The sequence below is a fragment of the Ascidia mentula genome, chromosome 8, assembly GCF_947561715.1.
Source record: "Ascidia mentula chromosome 8, kaAscMent1.1, whole genome shotgun sequence".
Lineage (NCBI taxonomy): Eukaryota > Metazoa > Chordata > Ascidiacea > Phlebobranchia > Ascidiidae > Ascidia > Ascidia mentula.
Genome location: NC_138573.1, coordinates 5,961,984 through 5,977,282, shown reverse-complemented (window position 1 = coordinate 5,977,282; position 15,299 = coordinate 5,961,984). Strand labels below are relative to the sequence as shown.

The window sequence follows — 15,299 nt, the reverse complement described above, 5'->3', positions numbered from 1 at the left end:
CCCTGCTATAAAGCTTCTCTGACACGAAAACTGTTGTGAACATTAACATAAATAATGTGTGTGGAGTAGACAATGCAACGATGAAAGACGCCACACGGCATACATGATTTCTGTGATCACAGCAAGTGACTGAGGTACGATGTCAATCCGTTGTTTAAATTTTATACAGACAACACCTAACTGCCGCCCAACAAGTTGAGTTTATAACATACCGAGAGAAACCAGCAATTATATTGTGTAACGTTTTGTTTGTAGCATTGTACAAGCATTTGCAAGCCCGTTACCATAGGCATTGGATATTTCGCAAGTTCCGACCCAAGTGTAAACATGATCCCATAATGTAACCCAAATGATTTATCCATCGAATGTTCTCGAATAAAGTGATTCATTCCACATCCTGTTTACCACATTAAATGTTCTCCTATGCACACTACATCTTTACTCTTATATTATACTAATCAAGTGGTTCATGATATCACGGGACATTATTGACCAATCAGCTCTCAGTAGGGAGAGCTTAAAAAGCCCAGTGTTTAATTAAATTCATTCTACTTATTCTGCTATAATTCTATCATCCTGTTATTCTGCTATTAACTGCAATTTTCTCAGAACCTGATAGAATCAACGTTCGCATTGCAGAGGTTGCAATGTATCGTGTTGATGGAGCATTTAACAGATTTTAATACAATAATCACTCGGGAAATTATACGAGATCTGATTACTTTGTAGAACGAGGTAGAAGGAGTAATTACAACCTAAGAGACTCATCCCACCCTCACGCTATCGAGGCACTGTTAAATATCTCTGAGACAATTAGAGTTATTTACAAGTTCGATCCACTGAAAGGATTTTACTGCGAGAATGCTGCACAAAGTGGGGAATTTTGTGAAGATTACAAGATCAGGTTTTGTTGTCCAAACGGTTAGAGCCACAATGTTTGTCATAACATGTAGTCTTGAAACATTATCTTCGGTTTACTCAGAATGTGAAACTCCGGTTTGCAAGGATGGGGATTGGACTCGTTTCTTTGACATCGACGATCCGGACAATGAAGGCGACATCGAACTGATCGAAAACATCAACATAGTATAACAGGAGGTGAAGTTTGTTCCGTGCCGACAGAAATCGACGTTCGTCTGTTGAATGGCGACCATTACACAACCATGAACCAACTTGTACACGTCAGTGTAACAGACGGGTTCGCTTGCGACGACCAAACCTGCTGCGACTACAAAGTTCGTTTCTGTTGACCAAAAGCCTTGATTCCACTGTTGTCCCTTATATCCGTTGTTGTTGCACCTACTGCAGCTGGTGGTCTGCTGTTGCCTTTCTTTCAAGGTACCGGTAAAATTTGTTGCATTTTTTTTTCTGTTTTTCGTTCTCGAACTTGCAAGTAAACTTAGCTATGTTGCCGAAATGTTGAGATATACGCTGGATTTTGATTCTGATGAGATTAAGACTTGTTTTTTCTTGAGGATTTTTGTGGTGCATAGGTTTATTCCAGCCACAAATCTACCAGCGCCGATTTATTAGATTAAATTATCTGTGTAACTTTGTGCTCTGTGTACTTTTTGATGTTATGAATAATAACTCTATTTTGTTACCATTATGTTTTTTTCCGCCAACTACCAATGGGTTATCATTTGAGGGAGTTCCCTCATTTGATCCTGGACAAATTGTGCCTTACCGTTGCATGCTGTCGATGCAAACTATGATAGGCGGATGTCCCCACCTGCAGTTGAGGTACAGACCGATTGAGTATTTTAAACACGTTTTTTTAGGAAAAGAGCATTAGGAGTGTTGCAACTTAATTTTTATAAGTCTCGTGTATTGTTCGATATAGTTTTTTGGGGTTTGGACCAATCTGGAAAACTCCCTATTTCGCTTTGCTGTTTACCTTCAATAACAATCATGTTCATTTTTTTGTAACCCACTGTAAACAAATATTTCTTTTTATATATACACTACCTTCAATGGTGCACGTCCGGAAGCATCAACGCACATATTTGTCCGATGCTTTTAGTCAGGCGTCATCGAAAATGCTTTGGCATCCCTGTGTCCTTTAGTTGTAATATACTTTTGTTGTAGTATCCCCAAGTGTCTCTTTTTTCATTGTTCACGGACAGAACTTCCTGACTCTGTAAAGAGTTATTCGCCAACTTATCGCTATCTATAATCAATAAACTTATGAAAATGTATGCGACTATTTCGAATTTTTTTTTTCAGTGACACAAATGGCAGCAAGCCATCACCAAACCTAGCAAACACAGAAACATTAATAAAATCTGATGTTATACCACGCACCGACAAGGGTGGTTTGGTTGCTGTTGTTTTGATGGCACAGAATTAAGCGAGAATATAAGGCTTTCGCTTTTTAAAATTACAAAAACACGTGTATGAAAGTTCTGGTGTATTACTTAGTAAATCATATTAAGATGTTGTAATGTGCAGTGCCACTTGTTTACCATTATAACAAGAATGGTGACTTCATCTTGACGTTGTAAACAGATTGAGAATGCGTTCGTAAGTTCGTGATCATAAACAAACAACAGCACGACTGTTGGTTTCCGAACCTACATAGGTTTTGTGTTAAGCGATAGGGATAAAGCTCATTGCTGGACTCAAATGTAAGCAATTCTGCAGCGATGGTTGTCGTTTTCTGAGCTTAATTTGAAATTATTTCAGCAACCGTTGTTCTGAACTAACGCGATCATATACAAACAAACGAATTCAGAGACAAACACATATCAGCCAAATACAAGACGTACAAAGATTCATATGCGCATGTTAAACTTTAACGACTGGGACAACGCATCAGTCCTTAAACACATAACCACCGATACCCTTGTGTACAGCACAGCGTGCTTTCCGGTCTACCAGCCAGATAAATCTACAACCAATTAACGTAATGAACGTGGTTACATGCGGGAGGTTGGAGCCATCTTGAGAAGAACTGAAAGCCATTATTTGTGAAGGTGGTTGTTTTTGAAAAAGACAATAGCTGACAACTAAATCAAATTAACAGGTTAATACATTTTCTACACATTGTATTTAAGGGGGAAAATGGTGAGGCCCCTGAAAATACAATAAGACTAATCGAATGGATTCAAGGGTGCCTGTTGTTCGGTGTGGCTTGTTTTCGCAACACAACCAACTTAGTTTGTTTGAGAGAAATTGTTGTTTTACATTGTGATAAACAAGCCAGCAAACATATTAACGTTTACCAACAGTTCGCAAAAGCATCAACATGTATACAATAATAACAAACAGGCCAATTGTTTAAACGATGCGGGATGTGGAATCATCCGTATGTATTGTTCGTCTTTTTGTACCCATCCTGTTTTGCACGGATGTGAGAAGACTGCTGAATAAAGGTAAGAACAATCAACACAAACTAACATCAGGTTGTTTGTTTCAGAAGAGCTGTGCCTTAAACAGTGCTGATAAAACACCAGCGCTGTGAGCAGGTTTGATTTAAAACGCAGTCATAACGATGTAGTATTTTTATTAAAGTTGTTGCAAAAACAACGTTTATTGAACAGTTACTTTTGCATATATTTCAATAGATACAGCAAGTTGTTCATAAAACGACGCTATAAGTAACACAAGATTTTGCCACTTGAAGAAAATGAGGAGTGCACACGTTCTTCTCGTTTTGATATCTGTGTGGAAATCCAACGCCCAAAACGTTTCGCCAATTCCGCGTAAGTTGCTTTTTTCTTTTCTTCTTTTCAACCCTCGGCAATCAATCAAAATCCTAAACAGAGGGAGCTTTACTTCCTTATTAGCACAGCTGTTATTAGTTTATTGGGTGTCAGTTGATTGTTTATGTAGTGTGCTGATTGGGGTACAATGTTTGTTAATTATATGTTGCCTGATGGTCTAAACCAGTTCAAAACAAATTTAAATTTAACAAAATTGAATTTTAACGACAACTGCAATAGTATGAGAGCTATAGATGAACCACTTGCGTTTTCATTCGCAGCTTGCAATACGGCAGGAGGGGCATTTTGTGCAACTGATCTGTGTTCAACCAGTCGGTGCCCGGCATTTCCCAAAGCCGTTTGCGCCCAGAGAGGATGCGATGGAAATTGTGAACCGGAGTTCTTTCTCAACGGCGTCAAACTATCTGAGGAAAGATGCAATGGTACGATATATATTTACCGAATCACGAACGTTATTTTGCACAACACAGTTTTGAACAATAACCTCACACAAGCTCTTCTGGTACAAACCTATCATATAATTGCTGGAATTTTGATCATTATAGACTCATTTATAACTTACATGTTTCTTTAAATCAACCCTGGCCATACGATTGAACCGGGAGCTCAATCAGAAAACATAACATTGTTGATATAAAATGCATCAGTAAAGCTTGCTGTACATTTAGGTATTCAAATACCAACTTTCATATCTCAAAATTATTTGTTTAATAAAGGAGGTTGCGATGGTGGAAAGTTTACCCAGTGGTTCAACCGCGACCGACCCAGTGGTTATGGAGATTACGAAACGTTGGTTGATCTTCGAAAGGAGTTTCCTGAAACCATATGTTCGCATCCGACCTTTGTTGATGCGCGATCTGTCTCCAGCGGTCTTCCGCACGACATGGTTGGTCAAGACAACAAGGCAAATACAGAACGGGGGTTCTGGTGCAACAACAAGGATAATCCGGGTACTTGCATGGACTACAAGGTTCGATTCTGCTGTCCTGATGGTAAGTGATTTCTTATTGCATTTCGTCCAAATAGTTCAAAACAGTAGCACACACTCATTAAAGTAATGCAAATTTAGTGTCAGCAGTTTCAGTTGCCAATCTAAAGTCGTAACTTACATCTTGTTTCAATCGGCAAATTTCAGAGGATACATTTTTTACATCAGGAATTGCTATGAGAATGCGGTATTTGGAAAGCACGTACACATTATCATCAACCTTTACTTTAAGTTCCCCAGTGCCCCGATGATGCATGGACCGATTACTTCAATCGTGATCGTCCCTCGGCAACTTGTGACTGTGAGACTATGCCGAACCTTAGAGTTGAGTATGTTGGCCAGATATGCGAGGAGCCAACTGCGATTGATGTAAGGTTGGTTTCCAACAACAAACCTCACCACACCGCTGGACAAATTATAACACACGCTGACCCCGAAAGAGGCTTTCGATGCGACAACACCGAAACCCAAACATGCCTCGATTACAAAGTGAGGTTCTGCTGCCCAAAAGGTATTACCAACATTTGTTTTTCCACAGCATGGAAAAGGTTCTTACAGTCTACAATTAGTCAATAATTTTGTAATAATGCACTTTACAGTACCACAACCGACTTGTGAGAAAGATGGTTGGACGGCATGGTTAAACGCTGACCATTCTTCTGGACTTGGTGACTATGAAAAATTGGCTTCGCTGCGAAAGTAAGTCCAATTGGAATTATTGAACTCACGTGGAAACTATAGGCTAAATCATTTAGAATGGTTATTGAATAAAACTTGAAACAATTTTTAAATGTCACAGCGTGTTTAAAAGTCTGTGTATAAAAGGAAATATCCTGAGTTGATTTGCGACAAGCCGACTAGCATCGATGCACGCGTGCGACTCACACACGAGAGCTATTTGACTGTCAATCAAGATATTGATATCAATGCAGACCTCGGACTTATTTGTGTAAACGGTTTGAACCAACGATGCTTGGATTACGAAGTGCGATTCTGCTGCCCTAACCGTAAGAAAAATTAATGAATTTTCCTCAATAAAATACCTTTGGGTAACTGAATAATTTGAATAAACCTGCAGATTTATAGTTGACCGAGGTACGGTGTCAGTTCGTTGTTTAATTGTATACAGACAACATACCCTTACCAAAATGCAAAAACGGCAAATGGACGGATTTCTACAACCGAGACAAACCGAGCGGGAAGGGGGACTACGAAACCCTGGAGGCCCTTCGAGAATTGGCCCCAGAAGAAATCTGCCCCAATCCAACCAATAGCGACGTTCGTGTTGCTCGCACTGGTGCAAGTTACCTATCTGCCGCCCAACAAGTCGAGATCGATCCACTGAAAGGATTTTACTGCGAGAACGCTGCACAAAGTGGGGAATTTTGTGAAGATTACAAGATCAGGTTTTGTTGTCCAAACGGTGAGATCCACAAAGTTTGTCATAAATTTGTCTTGAAACATTATTTTCGGTTTACTTAGAATGTGAAACTGCGGTTTGCAAGGATGGGGATTGGACTCGTTTTTTTGATATCGACGATCCGGACAATGAAGGCGACATCGAACTGATCGAAAACATCAACATAGTAACAGGAGGTGAAGTTTGTTCCGTGCCGACAGAAATCGACGTTCGTCTGTTGAATGGCGACCATTACACAACCATGAACCAACTTGTACACGTCAGTGTGACAGACGGGTTCGCTTGCTACAACAGCGACGACCAAACCTGCTGCGACTACAAAGTTCGTTTCTGTTGTCCAAAAGCGTTGATTCCACTGTTGTCCCTTATGTCCGCTGTTGTTGCACCAACTGCAGCTAGTGGTATTGATCTGCTGTTGCCTCTTCTTCAAGGTACCGATAAAGTGTACTGCATTTTTTTTCTGTTTTCCGTTTTCGAACTTGAAAGTAAACCTTAGTTATGTTTCCTAAATGTTGAGATATCCGCTGGATTTTGATTCTGATCAGATTGTTCTTTCTTGATGGTTTTTGTGGTGCTCAGGTTTATTCCCGCCACAAATCTACTATAGGCGATTTTCAGATTAAATTATCTGTGTAACTCTGTGCTCTGTGTACTTTGTGATGTTATTAAATAATAACTCTATTTTCTTACCAGTATGTTTTTTTCCGCCAACTACCAATGGGTTATCATTTGAGGGAGTTCCCCCATTTGATCCTGGACAAATCGTGCCTTACCGTTGCATGATGCCGACGCAAACCATGATAGGCGGAAACACAGACCATAATGAGTGTCTGCCTGGTCATACATGGAGATATTCCATAGAGGATGTTCCCACCTGCAGTTGAGGTACAGACTTATTGCGTATTTTAAACACGGAAAAGAGCATTAGGAGTGTTGCAACTTTTTGTAAGTCTCGTGTATTGTTCGATCTAGTTTTTTGGGGGTTTGGACCAATGTGGAAAATTCCCTATATTCGCTTTGCTGTGTACCTTAAATAACAGTCACGTCCACGTTTTTTGTAACCCACTGTAAACAAATATTTCTTTTTATATGTTCAGAATCTTCAATGGTGCACGTCTGGAAGCATCAACGCACATATTCGTCCGATGTTTTTAGTCAGGCGTCATCGAAAATGCTCTGGCATTCCTGTATCTTTTAGTTGTAATATACTTTTGTTGTAGTACCTTCAAGTGTCTCTTTTCTCATTGTTCACGGACAGAACTTCCTGACTCTGTAAATAATTATTCGCCAACTTATCGCTATCTATAATCAATAAACTTATGAAAATGCAGGCAATTATTTCGAAAATTTTTTGTCAATAACGCAAATTGCTGAAAGCCATCACCAAACCTAGCAAACACAGAAACATTAACAAAATCTGATGTTATACCACAAACGAACTAAGGGTGGTTTGGTTGCTATTGTTTTGATGACACAGAATTAAGCGAGAATATAAGGCTTTCGCTTTTTAAATTAACAAAAACACGTTTATAAAAGTTGTGGTGTATTAGTTGGTGAATCATATCAAGTTGTTGTAATATGCAGTGCCACTTGTTTACCATTATAACAAGGATAGTGACTTCATCTTGACGTTGTAGACGGATCAAAAATGCGTTCGTCAGTTCGTGACGATACAAACACAACAGCACGACTGCTGGTTTCCGAACCTAAATAGGTTTTGTGTTGAGCGACAGGGACAAAGCTCATTGCTGGACTCAAATGTAAGCGATTCTGCAGCGATGGTTGTCGTTTTCTAGGCTCAATTTGAAATTATTTCAGCAACCGTTGTTCTGAACTAACGCGATCATATACAAACTAACGAATCTACGTTCAGAGACAAACACACATCAGCCAAGTACAAGACGTTAAAAGAGTCAAATGCGCATGTTAAACTTTAACGATAGGGACAACGCATCAGTGCTTAAACACATAACCACCGACCCTTGTGTACAGCACAGCGTGCTTTCCGGTCTGCCAACCAGATAAATCTACAACCAATTAACGTAATGAACGTGGTTACATACGGGAGGTTGGAGCCATCTTGAGAAGAACTGAAAGCCATTATTTGTGAAGGTGGTTGTTTTCAAAAAAAGACAATAGCTGACAACTAAATCAAATTAACAGGTTAATACATTTTTGTACACATTGTATGTAAGCGGGAAATTGTGAGGAACGGATGAAAATACAATAAGACTGATCGAATGGATTCAAGGGTGCCTGTTGTTCGGTGTGGCTTGTTTTCACAACACAACCACCTTATTTTATTTGTGAGAAATTGTTGTTTAACATTGTGATAAACAAGCCAGCAAACATATTAACGTTCAACAACAGTTCGCAAAAGCATCAACATAAATACATTAATAACAAACAGGCCAATTGTTTAAACGATGCGGGATGTGGAATCATCCTTGTGTATTGTTCGTCTTTTTGTACCCATCCTGTTTTGCACGGATATGAGAAGACTGCTGAATAAAGGTAAAAACAATCAACACAAACTAACATCAGGTTGTTTGTTTCAGAAGAGCTGTGCCTTAAACAGTGCTGATAAAACACCAGCGCTGTGAGCAGGTTTGATTTAAAATGCAGTTATAACGATGTAGTACTTTTATTAAAGTTGTTGCAAAAGAAAACGTTTATGGAACAGTTACTTTTGCATGCATTTCAATAGATACAGCAAGTTGTTCAAAAAACGACACTTTGTAACACAAGATTTTGCCACTTGAAGAAAATGAGGAGTGCACACGTTCTTCTCGTTTTGATATATGCGTGGAAATCCAACGCCCAAAACGTTTCGCCAATTCCGCGTAAGTTGCTTTTTTCTTTCTTCTTTTCAACCCTAGGCATTGAAACAAAGTCCTGAACAGAAGGAGCTTTACTTCCTTATTAGCACAGCTGCTGTTAGTTTATTGGGTGTCAATTGATTGTTTACGTAGTGTGCTGATTGGGGTACAATGTTTGTAAATTATGTGTTGCTTAATAGTGTAAACCGGTGCAAAACACAATTCAACTTAAAAAGAAATAAACTGTAACCAAGTGCAATATAGCAAAAGAGCTAGATGAACCATTTGCGTTTTCATTCGTAGCTTGCAATACGAGAAATGTAGCATTTTGTGGAATCGATCTGTGTTCAACTAGTCGGTGCTCGGCATTTCCCAACGCCGTTTGCGCCCAGAGAGGATGCGATGGAAATTGTGAACCGGAGTTCTTTCTCAACGGCGTTAAACTCTCTGAGGAAAGATGCAATGGTACGATATAGATTTACCGAATTACGAACGATATTTAGCACAACACAGTTTTGAACAATAACCTCGCACAAGCTCTTCTGGTACAAACCTACCATATAATTGCTAGAATTTTGATCATTATAGACTCATTTATAACTTACAAGTTTCTTTAAATCAACCCTGGCCATACGATTGAACCGGAAGCTCAATCAGAAAACATAACATTGTTGATATAAAATGCATCAGTAAAGCTTTCTGTACATTGAGGTATTCAAACACCAACTTTCATATCTCAAGATTATTTGTTTAATAAAGGAGGTTGCGATGGTGGAAAGTTTACCCAGTGGTTCAACCGCGACCGACCCAGTGGTTATGGAGATTATGAAACGTTGGTTGATCTTCGAAAGGAGTTTCCTGAAACCATATGTTCGCATCCGACCTTTGTTGATGCGCGATCTGTCTCCAGCGGTCTTCCGCACGACATGGTTGGTCAAGACAACAAGGCAAATACAGAACGGGGGTTCTGGTGCAACAACAAGGATAATCCGGGTTCTTGCATGGACTACAAGGTTCGATTCTGCTGTCCTGATGGTAAGTGATTTCTTATTGCATTTCGTCCAAATAGTTCAAAACAGTAGCACACACTCATTAAAATAATGCAAATTTAGTGTCAGCAGTTTCAGTTGCCAATCTAAAGTCGTAACTTACATCTTGTTTCAATGGGCAAATTTCAGAGGATACATTTTTTACATCAGGAATTGCTATGAGAATGCGGTATTTGGAAAGCACGTACACATTATCATCAACCTTTTCTTTAAGTTCCCCAGTGCCCCGATGATGCATGGACCGATTACTTCAATCGTGATCGTCCCTCGGCAACTTGTGACTGTGAGACTATGCCGAACCTTAGAGTTGAGTATGTTGGCCAGATATGCGAGGAGCCAACTGCGATTGATGTAAGGTTGGTTTCCAACAACAAACCTCACCACACCGCTGGACAAATTATAACACACGCTGACCCCGAAAGAGGCTTTCGATGCGACAACACCGAAACCCAAACATGCCTCGATTACAAAGTGAGGTTCTGCTGCCCAAAAGGTATTACCAACATTTGTTTTTCCACAGCATGGAAAAGGTTCTTACAGTCTACAATTAGTCAATAATTTTGTAATAATGCACTTTACAGTACCACAACCGACTTGTGAGAAAGATGGTTGGACGGCATGGTTGAACGCTGACCATTCTTCTGGACTTGGTGACTATGAAAAATTGGCTTCGCTGCGAAAGTAAGTCCAATTGAGATTATTGAACACACGTGGAAACTATAGGCTAAATCATTTAGAATGGTTGTTGAATAAAACTTGAAACAATTTTTAAATGTCACAGCTTGTTTAAAAGTCTGTGTATAAAAGGAAATATCCTGAGTTGATTTGCGACAAGCCGACTAGCATCGATGCACGCGTGCGACTCACACACGAGAGCTATTTGACTGTCAATCAAGATATTGATATCAATGCAGACCTCGGACTTATTTGTGTAAACGGTTTGAACCAACGATGCTTGGATTACGAAGTGCGATTCTGCTGCCCTAACCGTAAGAAAAATTAATGAATTTTCCTCAATAAAATACCTTTGGGTAACTGAATAATTTGAATAAACCTGCAGAATTATATTTGACCGAGGTACGGTGTCAGTTCGTTGTTTTAATTGCATGCAGACAACATACCCTTACCAAAATGCAAAAACGGCAAATGGACGGATTTCTACAACCGAGACAAACCGAGCGGGAAGGGGGACTACGAAACCCTGGAGGCCCTTCGAGAATTGGCCCCAGAAGAAATCTGCCCTAATCCAACCAATAGCGACGTTCGTGTTGCTCGCACTGGTGCAAGTTACCTATCTGCCGCCCAACAAGTCGAGATCGATCCACTGAAAGGATTTTACTGCGAGAACGCTGCACAAAGTGGGGAATTTTGTGAGGATTACAAGATCAGGTTTTGTTGTCCAAACGGTGAGAGTCACAAAGTTTGTCATAAATTTGTCTTGAAACATTATTTTCGGTTTACTTAGAATGTGAAACCCCGGTTTGCAAGGATGGGGATTGGACTCGTTTCTTTGACATCGACGATCCGGACAATGAAGGCGACATCGAACTGATCGAAAACATCAACATCGTAACAGGAGGTGAAGTTTGTTCCGTGCCGACAGAAATCGACGTTCGTCTGTTGAATGGCGACCTTTACACAACCATGAACCAACTTGTACACGTCAGTGTAACAGAAGGGTTCGCTTGCTACAACAGCGACGACCAAACCTGCTGCGACTACAAAGTTCGTTTCTGCTGTCCTGAAGGTGAGTCTAACTCTACATCGATATGAATTATGCTCGATTCGCCGTTCTGTATTGTTTTGAAAGTACACGTATAAAATATTGCTTGTTGTCCTCTAGCCGTCAACCTCGGTAACCAGATTGCCTGGTGTACGGCATGGGGAGATCCCCACTACACCACTTTGGATGATTTCGCCTACGACTTTCAGGGCGAGTCTTGGTATGATTTTTTATCCACTACCGAACTTCCCTTTGGTTCTGATTTGCAACCTTTTAGTGTGTGGGTGAGTTGGATTTGCGTCTATAGGTGTTGGCACGAAAGTTTTACAAAAACGATTTTGACAATCGTATCTCTATCGTATGTTCTGTTTGGTCCAAAAGTGAAGACGCTTCATTATTTTATTATTTCAACTCTTGGCCTGTTTTCGCTGCTAGGTTTTTTGTTCTCTTTGAAAATGACGTATGCCTTTTCTTGCTGTTTTCACCGGATATTTGAGTAAGTAGATATAACGTTATTGTTTCAGACGGATAACCGGGTTTGCGGAAATGCTGTCACTTGCATAAGGAGGGTTCAGATACGCATTTATGATCAATTAATTGAACTCTTGCAATCAAATGCTGTAACGGTGAGGCGATAAATTTTTTTTTTGCGTAACTAAGTGATATTGCGTAATTTACACTTTAGAGCGAAAACTCATGTCGTTAAATAAAGTAATATACTACAGGTTATATCACATACAATTTTTGAAGGTTGGTTGCATTTTAAATGTGTAACCGGTTCTCTATATAGCTCGATGGCCTGCCACTCTCTGTTCCTTACGAAGACGTAGCCAACCAATGGTCCATCGTAAAGCTGCCGACCAACGAGCTCTCTCTCGTCACCAACTTTGGACTCAGGGTCTTGTTCGACGGCCTGCACACCCTCAAAGTTAGCGTAACGGCAGTGTACAGGACATATGTTCATGGTAGGCTATGCATCTTGCCTTACATTATCCAACATGTATTTGGTAACCACTTTGCTGCAAACAAATTCTGTATTTTCAGGGCTCTGTGGAAATTTCAACGGGGATGTTTCTGATGAATTCATACTAAGGGGAACGGAAATCCTCACGGAAAATGTGAACTTATTTGGAAATAGCCACGCGATCGAACGAGGGTATACATTGTTTATACTTCAGCGTGTAACTTTTTGGGCCAAAAGGTCCGTTTGTAACAAAAAGTATAAATCTATAGCCAGCATTCCGTAACGCTTGCGAAGGTTACTAATAACATAACATCAGTAGCCCTTTCAGCAGTTTGTAAGTTGCGGATTGGATCGAAACCAATGATATAAACACTTCCTTTCATATTATGTTTATTTCTCAGCACTCCTGTACCGGACAATTCTCCGGAATGTTCCATTGACCCATTGGACAGTAATTACCTGGGCTTGGTTGAGACGTGTCGCGCTATTGTGAGTCATCCGTGCTTCGAAGGGTGTATCGACCTCTTGCAGAACCCAACTAGAGACCAAATTCTTCAGGTGCTTCGCTTACCTGATTTTCGCGTTTTGCACATCAGATAATGATTGTTTGCGGTTATAGGCTTGCGTGTTTGATTTCTGTTTTGCGAACCTTCCATGGAATGTAATAAAAACCACGTACAGCGTCATTGAACTTTCGTGCATAGCTGAAGGCTTACCGGTTTGCGGAAATGCTTCTCAAGTTTTTACAGGTGAGAACTTCGTACGTTGACAGAATCGATCTCAAATTCACAAAAATAAACAAAATACTTTTTATTCACCATACAGTTAAACATAATAGAGGTTCTTTGTAGCGTAAATTGCGTTGTTTCAAAAATATAGTCGCTTTTTTAACTTGTTTGTTGCAGACGCGGTTTGTTCTGTTGGGGAAAACTCTTATTATGACGAATGCGCTCACCCGGAATGTGTGCCATCTTGCTCCAGTCTTATAACGGGACCTGTTGTATGCCCCAAAGTTTGTGGATCTGGTGGTAAATTCTGTGACGTTGCATGAAGAAAGATGACGTTTACAAGCATTGAACTACAAAATAGTTACAAAAAAATTGTTCAATGTATTTCTGTCTCAAAAACTGCAATTATTTTTTGCAGCTTGCGTCTGTCCTCCTGGGTTGTATGCGGACTACAACAACAAAAAGTGTGTTACGCTGCCCGCCTGCTTGTGTAGTATTTTTGGCAATTCTTCAGGGGTAAAATTTTTGTTTCACTTTTCATACAAACGTATTACCATTTCCAGAAATCAGTTTTCTGCGGTAATGGAACCAAAGCCGTCATAGTAAGTCTCGCTCTTTGCGTGTATCGACACACCATTTGGGTTTTGCAGAGTCCTTTCCTGTTTGACAACTGCACCCAGTCGTGTGTTTGTGGTGATGATGGAGTGGCGCAATGCGAAGACTTCGTTTGTTCGGGCGACTGCCGCGGCTCCTTCTGCATGGAAAGTAAGTTTTTTCTCTACTGGTAAAAGTTTATGTTAAAATGAACTATAATACCGTTCCGTTTTTGTCTGTATAGCGTTTCTAATTTAATACATCGACTTGCCGATGTTTAATTTTTCCTCATTATTCTCAGTAATCTATAAGACATCAAAATTAAAATTTAGTAGTCTTATTCACACTTAAGAAAACTTTTTTTATGTAATTTTATTCACGTCAGTAAAAAAATTCTACATTTAAATGCTCTGTTTGATTTCTTGTAATTATTCGATGTGTGTGCTGAAACACATACGCAAATTGCAAACAAACACTCTCGCTAATCAGTGTTTCCGACCTAATTGTCTTGTTTTGTAATAAGCACCATGTCATTAATCTGAAGGTGCGCCTTACTTGTTTGTTCAAACATACTGGTTTACTGATATGTTGTATATACTCTATCTTTTGCACTGTTTTCCAGCGTGTGGTCCGCTCCCACTGACCAGAGGCTTGATACCCCTGCAAGTGCCACCATTCTATCCCGGACAGACTGTGAATTACCAATGCCTCCCCGGGTTTCTAATGGGTGACGGAAATACAACCACTAACGAGTGCCGACCTGATTTTACATGGAGATATTCTTCTGAAGACCTTCCATATTGCCACTTTGGTAAGAATATTGACCTTGTTACTCTTAGTATTTGATAACAAAAAGCAGCAGTACCGTAAAATGAACAGAAATTCCCAAACAACTTGGTGATTGAATAAAAGTGCGGCGTTTGCAATTTGTGTGGTTTTGATCTGATTCGAATCTGTTCTTCTACACAAAACTTACTCCTTGCATTCCTATAACCTAACCTAGTCGTTTTAATATTTTGCTTGACTCACAAATCAGCCTTAAATTATTACAAAACATTTTTATGATAAAACACCATTTGGTGGACTGCAAGCAATGTAAATTAATTATTCAAACATTCACGAACACAAACTTTTCAATCAGTTGTCTTGCGTATACATACTTTGTAGTCTCTTAAAACTTGTTTTTGTTTAGATTTTCTGTGATGGTGATAGTGGAACTTCGACGATTGTGTGTGTGGCAATTTTATTTTTATATATATATGCCCCTTTTACCAGTCCTTTGACTCTCT

At 39.7% G+C, this 15,299-nt stretch overlaps 2 protein-coding genes across 2 annotated transcripts; both read left to right on the top strand.

Moving 5' to 3' along the window:
- The first annotated feature begins 3,286 nt into the window (after positions 1-3,286).
- On the top strand, positions 3,287-7,017 carry LOC145910963 (uncharacterized). The gene is made up of 9 exons (XM_082998188.1): positions 3,287-3,374; positions 3,986-4,147; positions 4,442-4,717; positions 4,946-5,224; positions 5,313-5,412; positions 5,539-5,720; positions 5,843-6,136; positions 6,196-6,564; positions 6,827-7,017. The coding sequence occupies exons 1-9, from the start codon at positions 3,287-3,289 to the stop codon at positions 7,015-7,017; spliced, it is 1,941 nt and encodes a 646-aa protein (XP_082854314.1).
- Positions 7,018-8,559: 1,542 nt separating this feature from the next.
- On the top strand, positions 8,560-15,299 carry LOC145910962 (uncharacterized). The gene is made up of 19 exons (XM_082998187.1): positions 8,560-8,647; positions 9,256-9,417; positions 9,712-9,987; positions 10,216-10,494; positions 10,583-10,682; positions 10,809-10,990; positions 11,114-11,407; positions 11,467-11,748; positions 11,845-12,008; positions 12,249-12,350; positions 12,515-12,689; positions 12,769-12,880; positions 13,090-13,246; positions 13,308-13,437; positions 13,594-13,716; positions 13,835-13,932; positions 14,067-14,181; positions 14,633-14,821; positions 15,203-15,299. Exons 1-19 carry the CDS (start codon positions 8,560-8,562, stop codon positions 15,211-15,213), a joined length of 3,039 nt encoding a protein of 1,012 aa, XP_082854313.1. The 3' UTR covers positions 15,214-15,299.

Excerpts from the sequence above, each read along its gene's own strand:
- LOC145910963 (XM_082998188.1), top strand. The coding sequence starts at position 3,287 with ATGCGGGATGTGGAATCATCCGTATGTATTGTTCGTCTTTTTGTACCC. Across the intron at positions 4,718-4,945 it reads TCGATTCTGCTGTCCTGATG|TTCCCCAGTGCCCCGATGAT; the intron begins GTAAGTGATTTC and ends CTTTACTTTAAG. Across the intron at positions 5,413-5,538 it reads AAATTGGCTTCGCTGCGAAA|GAAATATCCTGAGTTGATTT; the intron begins GTAAGTCCAATT and ends TGTGTATAAAAG.
- LOC145910962 (XM_082998187.1), top strand. The coding sequence starts at position 8,560 with ATGCGGGATGTGGAATCATCCTTGTGTATTGTTCGTCTTTTTGTACCC. Across the intron at positions 12,881-13,089 it reads AGCCACGCGATCGAACGAGG|CACTCCTGTACCGGACAATT; the intron begins GTATACATTGTT and ends TTTATTTCTCAG. Across the intron at positions 13,247-13,307 it reads CTAGAGACCAAATTCTTCAG|GCTTGCGTGTTTGATTTCTG; the intron begins GTGCTTCGCTTA and ends TTGCGGTTATAG.